Below are 17,290 nucleotides of genomic sequence, written 5' to 3'. Positions count from 1 at the left end.
AGTGTGTGTGTGGTGGAGTAAGGGGTATATGGAAGTCTCTGTACTTTCCACTCAGTTTTACTGTGAACCTAAAACTACTATAAAAATATTTTTAATAGACAAAGGATCTGAATAGGTATTTCTCCAAATTATATATGCAAATGGCCAGTAAGTATGTGAAAAGACACTCAACATCATTAGTCAAATGGAAATAAAAGCCGTAAGATACCACTCACCCACTAGAATGTCTAGAATAAAAAAGATAGACAATAGTGTTGGCGAAGATGTGGAGAAATGGGAGCCCTCATACATTGCTGGTGGGAATATGAAATGGTGCCGCCACTTTGGAAAACAGTCTGGTAGTTTCTTAAAAAGTTAAATATAGACTTATTATATGATCCAGAAATTCTAATCCTAGGTATCTACCCAGAAAAAAAATAAAAACATTTATCCACACAGACATTTGTATGTAAATATTCATAGCAGCATTATTCATGATAGCCAAAAATAGAAACAACCCAAAGTCCATCAACTAGATGAACAAGGAAAAAAAAGTCTGTAAGCAAATATGATACATCCATATAGTGGAATACTCTTTAGCCATGATGATGATGCACCTTGAAAACGTTATGCTAAGTGAAAGGAGCTAGACACAAAACAGCACATATCAGATAATTCCATTTAAGTGAAGGGTTCAGAAAAGGCAAATGTGTACAAGTAGAAAGTAGATTAGTGGTTGTCAAGGGCTGAGAGTGGAAATGAGGAGTGAATGTAGCATAAAGTTTCTATTTAGGCTGATAAAAATGCTCTAAAATTAGTTTGTAGTGTTAGTGCACAACTTTGTAAATATACTCAAATTCACTGACTTGTACACTTAAATGGGTGAAGTATACATTTTATGGTATGTAAATTATATCTCAATAATGCTTTGGGAAAAATGGTCTCTGATGATTTTTCAAATGTGTAAAATCCAGTATATATCTATATCTATATCTATATGAAAAAAAACGACAAAATTGTTTTCCAGGGCAACTGTACCCTGGAAAACATTCCCATTAGCAAAGTATACGTGAGATCCAGTTTCCGCACATCCTCTTCTGCATGTGGCAGAGCAACTTTTTGTGTGTGTGTGTGTGCTAATCCTCACTCAAGGATATTTTTCCATTGATTTTTTGGTAGGTAGAGTGGAAGGGAGGGAGGGAGAGAGAAACATTGATGTATCGATGTATCCACATTGATTTGTTGCCTCCTGCATGACCCCGACCAGGGCTGGGAATCGAATCTACAACCCAGGTACGTGCCCTTGACGGGGAATCGAATCCAAAACCCTTGGGTCCACGGGCCAACACTCTATAACTGCTGCTGAGCCATGCTGGTCAGGGCAGAGCAACATTTTTATTTTAGCCATTCTGATAGGTATGTGGGGTTAACTCGTTGGTTTTTTTTTTTTAATCCTCACCCGAGGACATTTTTCCATTCTTTATTCAGACAGAGCGGGAGGGAAAGAGAGGAAGAGAGAGAGAGAGAAACATTGATGAGAAAGGGACACATCGAGTGGCTGCCACCCGCAGGACCCAACCAGGACTGGGGACAAACTGCAACCAAATGCCCTTAGCGAGAACTGAACCCGTGTCTCTCTGGACCACAGGTCAACACTCTAACCGCTGAGCCAAACCGGCCAGGGCAACTCATTGTGTTGTTTTAATTTCATTTTCCTAATGGCTAGTGATGTTAAACAGACTTTCACATGCTTATTGCCCATCTTATATTCTCTCCTGTGAACTGTCTTTTCATGTCTTTTGCCCATTTGCCAATTAGATTGTTTACCTGTTGAGGTGTTTGTTTGTTTGTTTTTTATCCTCACCCGAGGACATTTTTCCAATTTTTGTTCAGATAGAGTGGGAGGGAGAGAGGGAGGGAGGGGGAGAGGAGAGAGAGAGAGAGAGAGAGAGAGAGAGAGAGAGAGAGAGAGAGAGGGAGAGAGAGAGAGAGAAACATGGATGTGAAAGGGACACATCGAGTGGCTGCCACCCGCAGGACCCAACCAGGACCGGGGACAAACTGCAACCGAAGTACATGCCCTTAGCGGGAACCGAACCCAGGTCTCTCTGGACCGCAGGCCGACGCTCCAACCGCTGAGCCAAACCAGCCAGGGCTACCTGTTGAGGTTTTGTTTGTTTGTTTGTTTGTTTTTAATCCTCACCCGAGATACTTTTCCATTTATTTTTAGATAAAGTAGGAAGGAGAGAGAGAAGAGACCTGTTGAGTTTTGAGAGTTCTTTTTTTTCTTTATTGATTTTAGAGAGAGAGGAAGGGAGAGGGAGAGGGAAATGAAAACATAGATGAGAGAGAACATTGATTGGCTGCCTCCTGCATGCCCCTCACTGGGGACTTGGCCTGTAACCTGGTCATGTGCCCTGACTGAGAATTGAACCGGCAACCTCTTGGTGCATGGGTCGATGCTCAACTACTGAGCCATACCGGCTGGGCTGCAGCTTGTTTTTAAAATATTTTCAATAGGATCTTTCACAGAGCAAAAGCATTTAATTTGATGAAAGCCAACTTACCAGTTTTTTGTGTGCTATTGCTGTCAAATTTAAGAACCCTTTGCCTAACCCTAAGTCCAGAAGACTTTCTATGATTTTTTATTTTATTTTTTAATTAATTTTTTGTTGTTGTTAATCCTCACCTGAGGATGTTTTTCCATTGATTTTTAGATAGAGTGGAGGGGAGGGAGGGAGAGAAGGAGAAACATTGATGTGAAAGAGACATATTGACTGGTTGCCTCCAGCACAGGGATCAACCCTTGACCTAGAATCAAACCTGAGACCTTTGGTCCGTGGGCCAACACTCTAACTGCTGAACCAAACTGGCCAGGGCACTTTCTATGATTAAAAAACAAGCAACTTTTAGCCCTGGCCGGTTTGGCTCAGCAGTTAGAGCATCAGCCTGCAGTCCAGAGAGACCGATTTTGGTTCCTGCTAAGGGCATGTACCATGGTTGCAGTTTGTCCCACCATGGTTGCAGTTTGTCCCCAGCCCTGGTTGGATCATGAGGTGGCAGCCACTCGATGTGTCCCTTTCACGTAGATGTTTCTCTCTCTCTCCCTCCCACTCTATCTGAACAAAAAATGGAAAAATGTCCTCGGGTGGGGATAAAAAAAGAAAAGCAACTTTTAGGTTTTACATTTAAGTGCATGACCCATTTTTAGTTAATTTTTGTATAAGGTGTTAGATTTAGGCTAAAGCTTTTTTTTTTTTTTTGCCTATGGATGTCTGATTACTCCAGACCCATTTGTTGAAAAGCCAGCCTTTCCTCCACTGAATTGCTTTTGCACCTTTATTAAATGTCAGTGGGGCATATCATTTGGTGACAAAAACAAATTAGTTTTTTCTTTTTCTTTTTTGGGTACGTGACTCTAGCGGGAACCAAACCCGGGACTCTCTAGTCCGCAGGCCGATGCTCTAACCGCTGAGCCAAACCAGCCAGGGCACTCTTAGTTTTTCTTCATCTGAGAATTTCCTGATTTCCTCCCAGCATTCCTGAAGGATATTTTCATTGGATATGGGAGTCCGGGTTGACAGTTCAACACAAAAAAATGTGTGCCACTTCCTCCTGGCCTCTATGGCTTCTGAAGAGTATTCAGCCGTTATTCACATTAATTTTGGAAGACAAAATCGAGGTGTTATTTTTCTGTGGCTACTCTCAAGAGTTCTTTAGTTTTCAGAAGTTTGTGATGCAGCTTGGTGTGGACTTGTTTGAATTTATCTTGCTTGGGATTTGCTCAGCTTGGAGAGAGAGGAAGAGAGAGAGAGAGAGAAGCAGAAACATTGACATGAAAGAGAGACATTGAGTGGCTGCCACCCGCACGACCCAACCAGGGCCGGGACAAACTGCAACTGAGGTACATGCCCTTAGCAGGAACTGAATCCCTGTCTCTCTGGACCGCAGGCCAACGCTCTAACCGCTGAGCCAAACCGGCCAGGGCTCTTTTATCTTCCCTTCCCTTCCCTTCCCTTCCCTTCCCTTCCCTTCCCTTCCCTTCCCTTCCCTTCCCTTCCCTTCCCTTCCCTTCCCTTCCCTTCTCCTTTCTCTCTCTCTCTCTCTCTCTCTCTCTCTCTCTCTCTCTCTCTCTCCCCTGTTTAGATTTTGTAATTCCCATGGTTTTATCTTCCAGATCACTGGTTATTTTATTTCTTCTGCTTTTGAACCCATTCACTGAGCTTTTTATTTCAGTTATTATTCTAAAATTTCTTTCTCGTTCTTCTTTAAATCTGATGTTTCTCTGCTGAGACTATTTTTTATTTTGTTTCAAGCATGTTCAGAATTGCTTGTTGAAGCATGTTTATAATGTCTGCTTTAAATCTTTATCAGATAATTCTACCATCTCTGTCTTCTCACTGCTGGCTTCTAGTGATTGACTTTTTTTTTTCTTATTGATTTTAGAGGGAGAGAGAGATAGAAACATCAATGAGAAAGAACATCAAATGGCCGCCTCCTGCATGCCCCCAACTGGGGTTTTGGCCCACAACCTGGGCTTGTGCCCTGACTGGGAATTGAACTGGTGACCTCTTGGTCGATGCTCAACCACTGAGCCATACCGGCCGAGCTAGTGTTGTCTTTTTTCACTCAGGTTTAAGATGTTCCTTGTTTTTGGTATGAGTGATTTTTCTATTGAAACCTGGACATTTAGGGTATTATGTTATGAGACCCTAGGTCTTATTTTAGCTGGCTTCCTTTGACACAAGCAGGAGAAGTGGAAGAGCCTCCTTGTTACTGTGAGGAGAGAAGTCCAGGTTCCCCACTTGACCTCAGCTGACACTAAGGGATTGGGACCCTGCATAGTAATTAGCAGGAGTCAGAGCTCCAGCTTTCCACTCATCTTCCCCTCATACCTCTCTGGTTGGACAGGATAGGAGTGTCTCATTACTGCTTCTCCTCCTATAGGCTCAGCACATGGGAAAAAGGTTGCTTTTTTACCTATGGTCAAAGGTGAATGTCCTGCCCTGGTTGGTTTGGCTAGAGCGTTAGCCTGTGGACCAAAGAGTCCTGGGTTCAGTTCCATCCAAGGGCATGTACCTCGGGTCTCTCCGGACCGCAGGCCAATGCTCTAACCGCTGTGCCAAACCAGCCAGGGCGCATGTTTCTTTATTGTTATTTAAAACAAAAAATTGCAAATATTTTCTCCTAGTTTATGCCTTGTCTTTCTGTTTATCCTCTCTCTCTTAATTTTTTTTTTTTAATTTTTATTCTCACCAAGGACACTTTCCCATCTATCTACAGATAGAGTAGGAGGGAGAAAGAGAGAGAGAGAAACATCGATGCAAGAGAGACACATTGATTTTCTGCCTCCTGCACGACCCCAACTGAGGCTGGGGACCGAACCGCAACCCAGGTACGTGCCCTTGACCAGAATCAAACCCTCAACTCTTCTGTCCATGGGCGGGCGCTCTAACTGCTGAGCCAAACTGGCCAGAGCTATTCTCTCTCTTTTTTAAAATATGTTTTTATTGATTTTTTAAAGAGAGAGGAAGGGAGAGATAGAAAGATCAATGTGAAAAACATCAATTGGCTGCCTCCTGCATACCCCCTACCGAGGATCAAGCCCACAACCCTTGTGTGTGCTCTGATCAGGAATCGAACTGGGACTTCTCAGGCCATGGGACAAAGCTCAGTTCACTGAGCCACACTAGCTGGGCTCTATTTATTCTCTTAATAGTGTCTTTAGAGGAGCAGAAGATTTCAATTTTGATGAAGTCTAGTTTATCAATTTTTTTTCTTTTATGCATCGTGAGTCAGGTATTATACTTGAGGTATCTTTGCCTAATCCATGGTCACAAAGATTTTCTCTTGTGCTTTCTTCTGGAAGTTTTACAGTTTTAGGTTTTACAGTTTTAAGTTTTACATTTAGGTCTATGGTCAAATTATTATTATTTTTACATTTATCTTCAGATAGAGTGGGAGGGAGAGAGGGGGGAAGAGAGAGAGAGAAACATTGATGAGAGAGAGACACATCGACTGATTGCCACCCACACGACCTCAACTGGGGCCAGGGACAAACTGCTACCGAGGTACATGCCCATAGCGGGAACCTTAGCCGCGTCCCTCTGGTCCGCAGGGCTGATGCTCTAACTGCTGAGCCAAACCAGCCAGGGCTATGGTCAATTTTGAATCAATTTTTTGCATATGGTGTGAGATATGAATCAAAGTCCATTTTTCCCATATAAATATCCAATTGTTCCATGACCATTTATTAAAATGACTATATAGTTCCTCCACTACATTGCATTTGTACCTTTGTCTAAAATTAATTGACAATATATGGATCTATATCTGGACTCTATTCTGTTTCATTTATCTTGACATCAACAATCTCATACTTTCTTGATTACTGTTCAGTTTTGTTTTTTATAAATTTTTGGCTATTCTAGTTTTTGGTATTTCCATCTAAACTTCAGAAACAGCATATTGGTTTCAACAACAAAAATTTGCTGGATTTTATTTTGATTACACTAGGTCATTAGATCATTTTGAGGGTGGAATTGACACATTAATAATATTGGATCTTCTGATCCATGACCGTGGTATATCCTTTCATTTATTTAGGTCTTCTTTAATTTCTTTGGCACTGTTTTGTAGTTTTTAGCATACAGGTCTTACACACATCTTTTGTCAGGTTTGCCCCCAAAGTATTTCATATTTTTGATGATCTGACAAATGGTATTTAAAATTTTTAAATTCCCAATTGTTTATTTCTATTATATAGAAATAAAATTGGCCTGGCTGGTGTGATTCAGTGGTTGAGCATTGACCCATGCACCAAAAGGTCATTGGTTTGATTCCTGATCAGGGCACATGCCCAGGCTGTGGGCCAAATCCCCCGTGAAGGGCATGCGGGAGGCAGCCAGTGGATGTTCTCTCTCATTGATGTTTCTATCTCTCCCTTTCCCTTCCTCTCTCTCTAAAATCAATAAAGAAAAAAAAAAAGAGAAATAGAATTGATTTTTATTTTTAGAGCAGTTTTAGGTTCACAGCAAATATAATTGATTTTTTTATATATTGACCTTATATTCTTCCACCTTACTAAACTCTAGTAATTTTTTGGATGATCCCATAGGATTTTATACACAGTCACGTTGTCTACAAATAAAGACAATTTTAGTTCTTTCTTTCCAATTTGGTTGCATTTCATTTCTCTTTCTTGACTTAGTTCACTGTCCAGAGCTTCTAGTGAAATGTTGTATAGAAGTGATGAAGGCAGATACCCTTGCCTTATTCCTGAATTTAGGGGGATAGCATTCCGTATTTTACTATTGAGTGTATTTACTATTAGCTCTGTATTTTTCATAACTGTTGTTCATCAGGTTAAGGATTTTCCCAACTACTACTAGTTTGCTGAGAGTTTTTTCAGGGACCGATGTTGATTTGATCTATTTTTTTTATGCATCTATTGAGATAATCATATGGTTTTGCTTTTTTAGTCTGTTTATGTGGTGAATTATATGGATTGGTTTTTGAATGTTGAACCAACCTTGCATTCATGAGGATAAACTCCTTTGGTAATGATGTATTATCGTTTTTATATGTTGTTGGTTTCAATTTGATAAGATTTCATTAATAATATTTGCATCTATGTTTATGAGGGATGTTGAGCTGTAGTTTTATTTATTTATTTTTGTTAATCCTCATTCGAGGATATTTTTCCATTTATTTTTACATAGAGTGGAAGGGAGGGAGTGAGGGAGAGAAAAAAAGAGAAACATTGATGTGAAAGAGACACATCAGTTGGTTGCCTCCTGCATACCTTGATCAGGGCCAGGGTTTGAACCTGCAACCCAGGCACATGCCCTTCACCATGAATCAAACCTGGAACCCTTCAGTCCAAGGGCCAATGTTTCAACCACTACGCCAAACCAGCCAGCGTTGTAGTTTTATTTTAGTCTTTGTCTGGTTTTGATATCGAATAATGTTTCCTTCACAGAATGAATTAGGAAGTATTCCTTCATGTTGTTCTGGAAGAGTTTGTATAGAATTTATATTATTTATTTATTTAATCCTTATCTGAGGACATTTTTTCATTTACCTTTTTTTTTTAGACACAGTGGGAGGGGGAGAGAGAGAGAGAGAAATCGATGCAAGAGAGACACATTGACTGATTGTCTCCCATGCGACTTTGACCAGGGCTGGGGACGAACCACAATTGAGGTACGTACCCTTGGTCGGAATCGAACCCAGGCCTCACTGGTCCACAGGCCGATGCTCTAACCACTGAGACAAACCGGCCAGGGCTATATTATTTATTTCTTAAAAGTTTGGTAGAATTTACTAGTGAAGCCAGATGGGTCTGAAGTTTTCTCTGTGGGAAAGTTAAATTAAGTTAGCATCTTTAATAGGTACAGGATTATCCAGGTTATATATTTTTTCTTGCATGAACTTTGGTACTTTGTGTCTTTTAAAGATTTTGTCCATTTTATCTACATTGTCAAACTTATTGGCATAGGGTTGTTCAAACATTCCCTCATTATCATTTTATTTATTTATTTATTTATTATTTATTTATTTATTTTTTAAGAGTGGGAGGGAGGGAGAGAGAGAGAGAGAGAGAAAAACATCGACGTGAAAGGGACACATCGAGTGGCTGCCACCCGCATGACCAACCAGGGCCGGGGACAAACTGCAACCGAAGTACGTGCCCATAGCGGGAACCGAACCCAGGTCTCTCCGAACCGCAGGCCAACGCTCTAACCGCTGAGCCAAACCGGCCAGGGCATCATTTTAGTATCTGTAGCATCAATGTCACCTTCATCATTCTTTTTTAAAATTTTGTTTTCTTTATTGATTTTAGAGAGAGAGGAAGGGAAAGGGAGAGAGAGATAAAAACATCAATGAGACAGAGCATCCATTGGCCGCTTCCTGCATGCCCCCCACTGGGGATTGGGCCCACAACCTGGGCATGTGCCCTGACTGGGAATCGAACTGGCGACCTCTTAATGCATGGGTCGACACTCAACCACTGAGCCTCACTGGCCGAGCACCTTCATCATTCTTGATATTGATCATTTGTGTGTTATTTCTTTTTTTCCCTAATCTATTCTATCTAGAGGATTATATACTTTGCTGGTCTCACAAAACCAGCTTTTGGTTTCATTGATTTTTTTTTCTTTTCTATTTTCTGTTTTATTATTTTCACTCTGATCTTTTTTATTTCTTTCTTGTTCTTACTCTGAGTTTTATTTGCTCCTCCATTTTCCTTTTTTATAAGATAGAAACTAAGGTCATTGATTTAAGACTTTTTCTTATTTTCTAATATAGGTATCTTAGTGCTATAAACTTCTCTCTATGTACTGTGTTAACTGCATCCTACAATTTTTTTTTTTTCATTTCATTCAGTTCAATATACTTTATAACTTTCCTTTTGACTTTTAAAAAATTGATTTTAGAGAGAGAGAGAGCTTTGTTGTTCCACTTATTTATTCATTCATTGGTTGACTCTTGTGTGTGCCCTATCCGAGGATCAAACTCACAACCTTGCTATTTGGGGATGATGCGCTAACCAATTGAGCTACTGGACCAGGGCCCATTTTTACTTTTAATTTTACTCATATGTTATTTAAAGGTATATTGTTTAGTTTCCCAGTATTTGGGGATTTTTTTCAGGGAATGTTTTGTTACTGATTTCTAATTTAATTCCATTGTGGTCAAAAGACATACTTGAAATGATTTTAATATTTTAAAATTTACTGAGACTTGTTTTATGGTCTATCTTGGTTAGTGTTTCATGGGTATGTGAAACTCGGGCATTCCTTGGTTTAAACCATCATAGTTTTGTAATTATTATTTAGCTACATTTATAGTAATTTGGGGAGGGTAGAACTTATTGTCTTGAATAAGAAGATATCGATTTGATGTCTTCAAGCCCCTCAAGGGAAGGCTCTGCATCCTGTTTACCTTTCTGTTCCCTTGGAATTATTCCTGGCCCCAACCGGAAGCTCAGCAGACACTGATTAATGAATGGATGACACTTGGACATTGTCAGGCTGTGTTCTGGTTTTTGATTCAGAAAATATGTTTATTGTATTAGGTGACAAGACTGAATTTTATACACCTTTGTGTCTTTGTGTCCCTACAGGACTTCCTACAGAGCTTGACATATTGTAGTGGCTCAGGCAGTGTTGATGGCATTGAATGGAACCACAGAGATATCCACCAAGGTGCTGGCTCTGACTGGTGGGGATTTAAAACCACCAGAGGCAACTGACAAACTGCGCTGGCCAAGGTTGGAGAGGTTGTCTGTCCTGTCATAAAGCCCCCTAAGATGTGATGTCACACACAGAGAGCACTGTTTTTGCAAAGGGAGGGGCTGTATTCTGGGCTCCTAGGCTTAGCTGGCTCCTGCGCCCTTCGCAGGCTCGGCCCTGGAGCCTGAGGGAGGTGAGCAGGCCGCCTGCACACGTATGGTCAAAGGATACTCTGCAGATTGCTAGTGTCATCGAGGTTGGCATATTTGGTAAGTAGGCTCGAAAGGCAATAAACAACCTAAGCAGGTGAAAATTGTCTTTACTCTCTTAGCCTGCCTTTTGGGCTTCCCTTCCTACTTGGCCTCCCCCTCCTCTCCCTCTTCTCCTTTCCTTCAGGACTCATTTTCTCTCCATTCCTCCTCCAAACCTCCTCTCAGAAAAAGCCTCATACTTCACTCACACTGGTGATAACGACTTAGTTATGAATGGCTGACAAAGCTACTGTTGAAGACATTGCTATCAGCGCTTCCGGAGGGGGTGACCAAGGGGACACTGAAGTGCTGTAGCGAGCGCCCTGCGGAGAATGAAGTGAGCCACGGCCAGAAGGGGCCACTGGATTTGGTGACTAGGGGCACATTGGTGACTTTGGTGAGAGTGTCAGGGACTTACAGGGACGGAAGCAGATTGAGGCGGGCTGTGGGGCGGGGAGAGGTGGAGAGGGGTGAAGACGTGCACTGTAGACGGCTCTCTCAAGGAGACTGGGGTGAAGGCTAGGGAGTAGGTAGGACTGTCACTGGGGAAGGGATATGGGTTCAGAGAGAAGGCCTTTTATTTATTTATTTTTAATCCTCACCTGAGGATATTTTCCCATTGGGATATTTTCCCATTGATTTTTGAGATAGAGTGGGAGGGAGGAAGGAAGGGGAATAGAGAGAGAGAGAGAAAGAGAGAGCGAGCGAGAGAAACATCGATGTGAGAGAGACACATCAACTGGTTGCCTCCCACATGACCCCAACCAGGGCTGGAGATCCAACCACAACCGAGGTACGTGCCCTTGACCAGAATCGAACCTGTGACTCTTTGGTCTGAGGGCCAATGCTCCAACCGCTGAGCCAAACCGGCCAGGGGGAGGCCTTTTTTTTTTAATGGAAGAGATGAGTGATGTGTTTAAATGCTGATAGGAAGGAGCCATTAGAGAAGGAAAGGCTGAATATATGAGAGAGGAGACCCCCCAATGCCCAGGTTGTGAGAGGACCAGATGGAAGGCAGTACAGAAGGGGGCAGGTCCCAGAGAGGGGAGGGCAGCCTCCTCCCTTGAGGAAGAAATGGCTTGTGAGAAGCAGAGAATGAATGGGTGGGTTTGGTGGCAGAAAGTGAAGGGAACTCCCATCGATGGAGGTTTAAATTTTAGAGAGATTCTGAAATAGTCCCTGTGGAAAATGGGAGCTAATTTGGGAAACGGGGGTTCACCAGGCCACATCCAGGGTCCAGCTCACATTGGAGACCTTGACTTTACAATGGCGTCAGTTTGTAGGGAATGCTGACACTGATGGTGGGGATCCAGATAGAATATTCTGGGGAGGTTAGGGACTCTCCCCCGGAATTCCCCAAATTATTCCCCCAATGCTGCATAACCCAGAAAATACTCTAAAGTGTTTCCTATCATTATTATTTACTGTTACAATTCACCACCTACACCTAGGGACATTTTATACCAAATGTTCAATAGAGATATACCTTCTTCCTTCATCCTATCCTCCCCCCTTTCCCATTCTTTGCCCTGGGACCTACCTTCCCATCTTTTCTTTGGGGCTCTGAGGTCTTGGGAGAAATTTCTCTGCATTTCCCAAGCTCCTAGTGCTAGCCCACTCCATCCTGAGTCTGGCCTCCTTCTGTGACCAGCAGGCCATGCGCTGGCTGAGCCCTGCCAGTGGAGGTCCTTGCCATTCCCCCAGCCGCCTCTGGTCTGTTGTGATTCCTGCACGACACGGAGTTAAGGACCACCGGGACCTGGACCTATGAGATACATTGACTGTTGCCTTTCTTTTCTTCTTAGACTGAAAATGGTGTTTGGTATATGCTGCCAGAGGGAGAGGTAAAGTTTAGGTGGGCCCTGGTACCATGTGCCAAATGATCAGAAAGGGGAAACCCCACTAGGGCACAAGAGGAAGGAAAACAGGGTTCTCTGTAACTTTTCCCCTGACTGTGAGAGTGTCTCTGGGACTCGGTCAGGGTGGAGGCTGGGCCTGGCAGGTGGGACATGGCTGTGTTGTGTGTATGTAGGTGGTAACCACTGTCTTGGCAATGCCAAAATGCTCTACTTGTCCCAAGAGAGGGGTCACAGAAAAGGAAGGTGGGTCCTGGGATATGATGTCTAACCCCACGGTGGGATCTCTCAATCCAGAGTAGGGAGGGCTTTGTAGGGTTGTGGGGGAAGAGCTAACCCAGCCCTGAATGGGCACCTGTGAGTGCCCAGCCAAGCTCAGGTCCCTGCTTTCTGGCTGGAGAGGCACGATGGACCCATGGATACAAGGAAGGAAGGAAAGGGGGAGAGGGGGGCTGGGTTCCTTGTCTGCTCCAGGCTCCAAGTCTGGCTTTTGAAGTAGGCAGAGGCACAGAGTCATGACAGCAGTCAGCACGGAGCCCAGGCTGAGCCCTGTGGCAGCTGACAGATTTCTTCATCCACAGTGGTGACTGGACACACCCCAGGAAAGTAGGTCCTGGATTGGGGAGCAAAGCCAGTACCCACTGGTGGGGGCATGAGAGACCCCAGCCTCACACTCAGGCCTGCTTTCCTTCCAGGCTCTGCAAGTTCCTGTACGTAGTGCAGATCTTCATTCTTGCCGGTAAGGGCCTGGGTGCAGGGGTGAGCGGGGGGTGATGGCAGGACCTGGGGAACTGGTTCTCCTCTCAGAGACACCCAGGCCCAGCCGCCCTCCAGGGCTCCCAGAGGCCTGGCTCCCCAGGGGCTGGCACACTGCTCAGAGCCCAGGCGGGCCTTCCCCCTTCTTCCCTCTGCACCTTCACAGTGGGGCTGGCACGAACCTATGAACCCATGTCTAACCCTGATGCCCATGCTCTGTCCCCTGCAGAAACAAAACCAAAAAACAACCACCCACAAGACAAAAAAGCCACACAACCTAATGATGTCCTATAGCAATGACTTTCAAATTTTTGCTTGCATACCTTTAGAAAAACTATTACACCCTCACACATTTTAAGTTAATACCTAATACCTTTCATAGTTTACAAGCAGTTTTTTTTTTTTTTTAATCCTCCCCCGAGGACATTTTTCCATTTTTTGTTCAGGTAGAGTGGGAGGGAGAGAGAGGAACAGAGAGAGAGAGAAACATCGATGTGAAGGGGACACATCAAGTGGCTGCCACCCGCACAACCGACCAGGGCTGGGGACAAACTGCAACTGAGGTACATGCCCTTAGCGGGAACCGAACCCAGGTCTCTCCGGACCGCAGGCGGACGCTCTAACCGCTGAGCCAAACCGGCCAGGGCTACAAGCAGTTTTAAAGGATGTTGTAAATACCAACACTATAAAATAATCAATCACATCACTCTTTTCAATATTTTCACTAGTCTTCCTTTACCGACCTGCAGGAATGATCTACTACTACTTTCAGGAGTCTCTGAGGAACGCAGCTCCTGACCATGAGGTTGCTGGGGAGTCCTCACAGGTGAGCACCTGTCAGGGTCTAGAGGCTGGGGTGGGCTCCCTGGCCTCAAATGGTCAACCGTGTGTGGGTGTGTGTGGGTGTGAATGTGAGGGTTCTGGAGAAATTTCCTGTTTCTGGCAAAGAGTTAAAACACAGGCCCCACCCCTTGTGGCTGGCTGTCTGGTCACCTCAGGGCTCGGTGGCTGTGGCCCAGACAAACTCGGAGCAGGTGACTCCAAATCATGTGAGTAGCACTGGGACATGGTTCTGCATGCATAGGTGAGCAGCATGGTGGTGAACAGGACTCCTGCCTGGGTTCGGACACCCTCTTTGATGTCCCAGGTCCAAGAACCCATGGCAGAAGCCCCTCTCCCAGCCCTTGGTCAGGACACAAGTGGATGCTGGACCCAATGAGGCGCTTCACATCTCTCCTGTGTGGGTGCCCTGGCGGAGCGCAGCCTCCAGGTGCTTCCCGATGGGCGGTCTTGTGATATTACCTACCCGCGAGGGCTTAGTTCATGCTTGTCTGAGAGTGTGGTCGGGTACAGAATTCTACACCAGAAATGATTTTTCCACAGATTCTGAAGATCCTCACAGTCTTCTGGCTTCAAATGTTGGTATTTAAAAGTCTTAGGTTTTCGCCCTGGCCGGTTTGGCTCAGCGGTTAGAGCGTCGGCCTGCGGTACAGAGAGACCCGGGTTTGGTTCCCGCTAAGGGCACGTACCTCGGTTGCAGTTTGTCCCCGGCCCTGGTTGGTCGTGCGGGTGGCAGCCACTCGATGTGTCCCTTCACATCGATGTTTCTCTCTCTCTCTCTTCCTCTCTCTCCCTCCCGCTCTGTCTGAACAAAAAATGCAAAAATGTCCTCAGCTGAGGATAAAAATAAATAAATAAATAAATAAATAAATAAATAAATAAATAAATAAATAAAATAAAAGTCTTAGGTTTTCTTTGTTCTTAGGATTCTAAAATTCACTGAGGACAATCTGGGGTGGGTTTTCTTTATCCATTGTCATGGACACTTGGTTATTCCTTCTCTCCTGCAAACTCATGTCCCTCTTCTTTGGGAAATTGTCTTGATAAAAAATGAATGTATTTGTTTAGGATCTCCTGTCACTCCAGTCTGTTGCCTCTGTTCTGCTTTCAGAAGGATCTATGGTTTAGCTGTTGGTCCTCCTGATATTTTTTTCTTTCTGGGAAATACTTTTTTTCAACTTCATCTTTTACACTGATTGGATTTTTCATTCCCATAATCATATCATAGTTTTGTTTTTCAAGAATTAGAGGCTGATGTTTGAACATTTCTGTTTGAGAGCCTATTCTTGTTTCATTCATGAATGCAAAGTTTTATCTTTCTAGGGACATAAATTGTCATTCGAAGTTCCCTTCAGTGCCGGAGGCCTTTAGGTGTCGGTGGGCACTCACAGTGGGCCAGGAGCCCTCAGCCCACACCTCAGCCCTCCCGCCCTCCTCTCTCCTTCTCATGCAGCCCAGCGGACAGACCTTAAGGCCACTGTGGGGGCTGATGGATAAGTGCTACCCTGTGACAACTCAGGTGGGTGATGGAGGGGACTCTTCCCCCGAGTGAGGTGGCCGTCCTGGGCGCCCTTGGTAGACACAGGGGGAGGCCAGGCTGGGCAGGGAGGGACTCCCAGCCACTCACGGTGGTTCCCCTCTGTAGAGACGCAGAGGCAGGAGCGGGAAGAAGCAAGCCTCTGAGGTGAGTGAGGCCTCTCCTGGAAGGGTCCAGGCTGGGCTCTCTCCTGTCTGCTCCGTGAGTCCCAGGGCAGTGGCAGGGTCCCTCCAGGACGCTAGCAACCCCCCCGCAGCTCCATCTGAGAAGGGAAGGACTTCCCGGGAAACAAAGAACTAGACACACCTCACATATGGGGAATGGGGAGGGATGAGGCGTTCTGAGGGCCCCTGGGCCCGCACGATGCTTACTGGTCTCTTGGCAGGCTGTGACCCCCAAGGCAATGGGAGGACTGAAGGATGCTGCCCCCGAGGAGGAGCCTGGCATCCTGTCTCAGGATGAGGGGGAGGTGAGGTCCCTGGGACAGGAAGCAGCCAGCCCCACTCCTGCTGGGAAGGAAGTGACTGAGGGGAAGGAGGTGGCAGGAACCCCAGGCTGTGAGGTAAGGAGCCTGGTGCCTCAACTGGAGCATCCTAGGTATGAGTCCTACTGAGGAGCCCCAGAGCGCTGGGGGTGGGGGAGGGGAGGAGGGCTGGGGCATCCCCGAGAGGACTGGGCCAAGCTGCCCTGTCTGTGGAGCAGAGAGTGGTCTGAATCCTGGCCTCCCCTGACTTATGTAGTGAGGCCTGTTTCCCCATCTGCACTATGTAGAGCCTGTCTCATCCCCCCACTGTGCTCCTGCTTTCCTAGGGAAATGAAAAGGTCCACACGGAGATGGCTGTATATCCTTCTGGTAAGAGCACCCCACCCTGCCGCAGCAGGCCTGCCCCCCTCGCTCATGTCAGTGCCCCTGCGGAGGTCCCCAGTCACCCAGCTCCTCTCAGACCCTCCTGCCCTGCGGAGGGGAGAAGTCCAGGAAGCCAGAAGCCCCAGCCTTCCTGAGCCTCCTGCCTCCTGCCCTCTCCCTGGCAGGCAGGCCTCCAGACCTGGCACCTGCTGCCTGCTCCGCATCCCCCATCGCGGCACTGGGAGCCCCAGCCCTGGGAAAGGTTCCTGCCAGCGGCCCACAGGGCACGCCTGTTTGTTTTGTAGAGGCCTCTGCGGTGGAGAGCAAGGACAGGCCTGGGGGGTGGGTCCCCCAGCTCCTGAGGACGCTCTGGCTCGGCTGGTTCCCGGCCTCTGACAGCCCTGAGGCTCAGAAGCACAAATGACAAACTGTCCAATAAACATACAAGGTGATGCTGGGGTGGCCCCGCTGCCTCCTTTCAGGGCTCACATCCTTGCAGACCCAGTGTGGCCCATCTGCCCTGCCTGTCCCAACAAGCGTCAGGGACACCACCTCCTGCCACCTGGCCGAAGGGGCCCTGGCTGGCCTTCGACTCCATGTCAACGACAGATCAGTTCCCTTAATGCTGAGCGCCAGGGAGCTCCCTGTCATGAGGGCATTTAGATGACACTGGTGGAACCTGTCAGGGGTGCTGCTGATGCTGTTGGGTGGGGGTCTTCTGCCCTGAGTGTCTGGGGTCCCGAAGCTGCTAACTAAATGCACCAAGTGATCTTCTTGAGACAGGAGTGAGCAGACAGAGTCATTAGAAACCCCTGGGCAGGCCCTGCGCTCAGTCCAGGGCCAGTCCGTTCTGGGGGTGGGCACAGGTGGAGGGTGGCGAGCTAAGGGTCACAGTCCTAGAGTCAGAGCAGGAAGTCAGGACTCAGTGGCCATCTGGTGCAGTCTTCTCATTGGTTGAAGGGGAAACAGAAGCCCAGGGTCACACA

At 45.8% G+C, this 17,290-nt stretch overlaps 1 protein-coding gene across 1 annotated transcript; it reads left to right on the top strand.

Annotated features, from left to right (window-relative positions):
- The first annotated feature begins 10,113 nt into the window (after positions 1-10,113).
- LOC118623264 lies at positions 10,114-16,728 on the top strand. The gene is made up of 9 exons (XM_036250758.1): positions 10,114-10,255; positions 12,274-12,312; positions 13,020-13,063; positions 13,830-13,906; positions 15,374-15,439; positions 15,566-15,604; positions 15,843-16,019; positions 16,268-16,310; positions 16,610-16,728. The coding sequence occupies exons 1-9, from the start codon at positions 10,155-10,157 to the stop codon at positions 16,726-16,728; spliced, it is 705 nt and encodes a 234-aa protein (XP_036106651.1). The 5' UTR covers positions 10,114-10,154.
- The last annotated feature ends 562 nt before the right edge of the window (positions 16,729-17,290 follow it).

Source organism: Molossus molossus, unplaced genomic scaffold (assembly GCF_014108415.1).
Source record: "Molossus molossus isolate mMolMol1 unplaced genomic scaffold, mMolMol1.p scaffold_m16_p_10, whole genome shotgun sequence".
NCBI classification, from domain to species: Eukaryota; Metazoa; Chordata; class Mammalia; order Chiroptera; family Molossidae; genus Molossus; species Molossus molossus.
Note: the sequence above shows the minus strand (reverse complement) of the source record. Positions and strands in the feature narration are given on the sequence as shown.

What these genes read in the sequence shown, in the direction of transcription:
- LOC118623264 (XM_036250758.1), top strand. Translation starts at nt 10,155, where the DNA reads ATGGCATTGAATGGAACCACAGAGATATCCACCAAGGTGCTGGCTCTG. An exon ending in ATATGCTGCCAGAGGGAGAG is followed by an intron (nt 12,313 to 13,019) that starts GTAAAGTTTAGG and finishes CTTTCCTTCCAG; the next exon opens with GCTCTGCAAGTTCCTGTACG. An exon ending in TTGCTGGGGAGTCCTCACAG is followed by an intron (nt 13,907 to 15,373) that starts GTGAGCACCTGT and finishes CTTCTCATGCAG; the next exon opens with CCCAGCGGACAGACCTTAAG.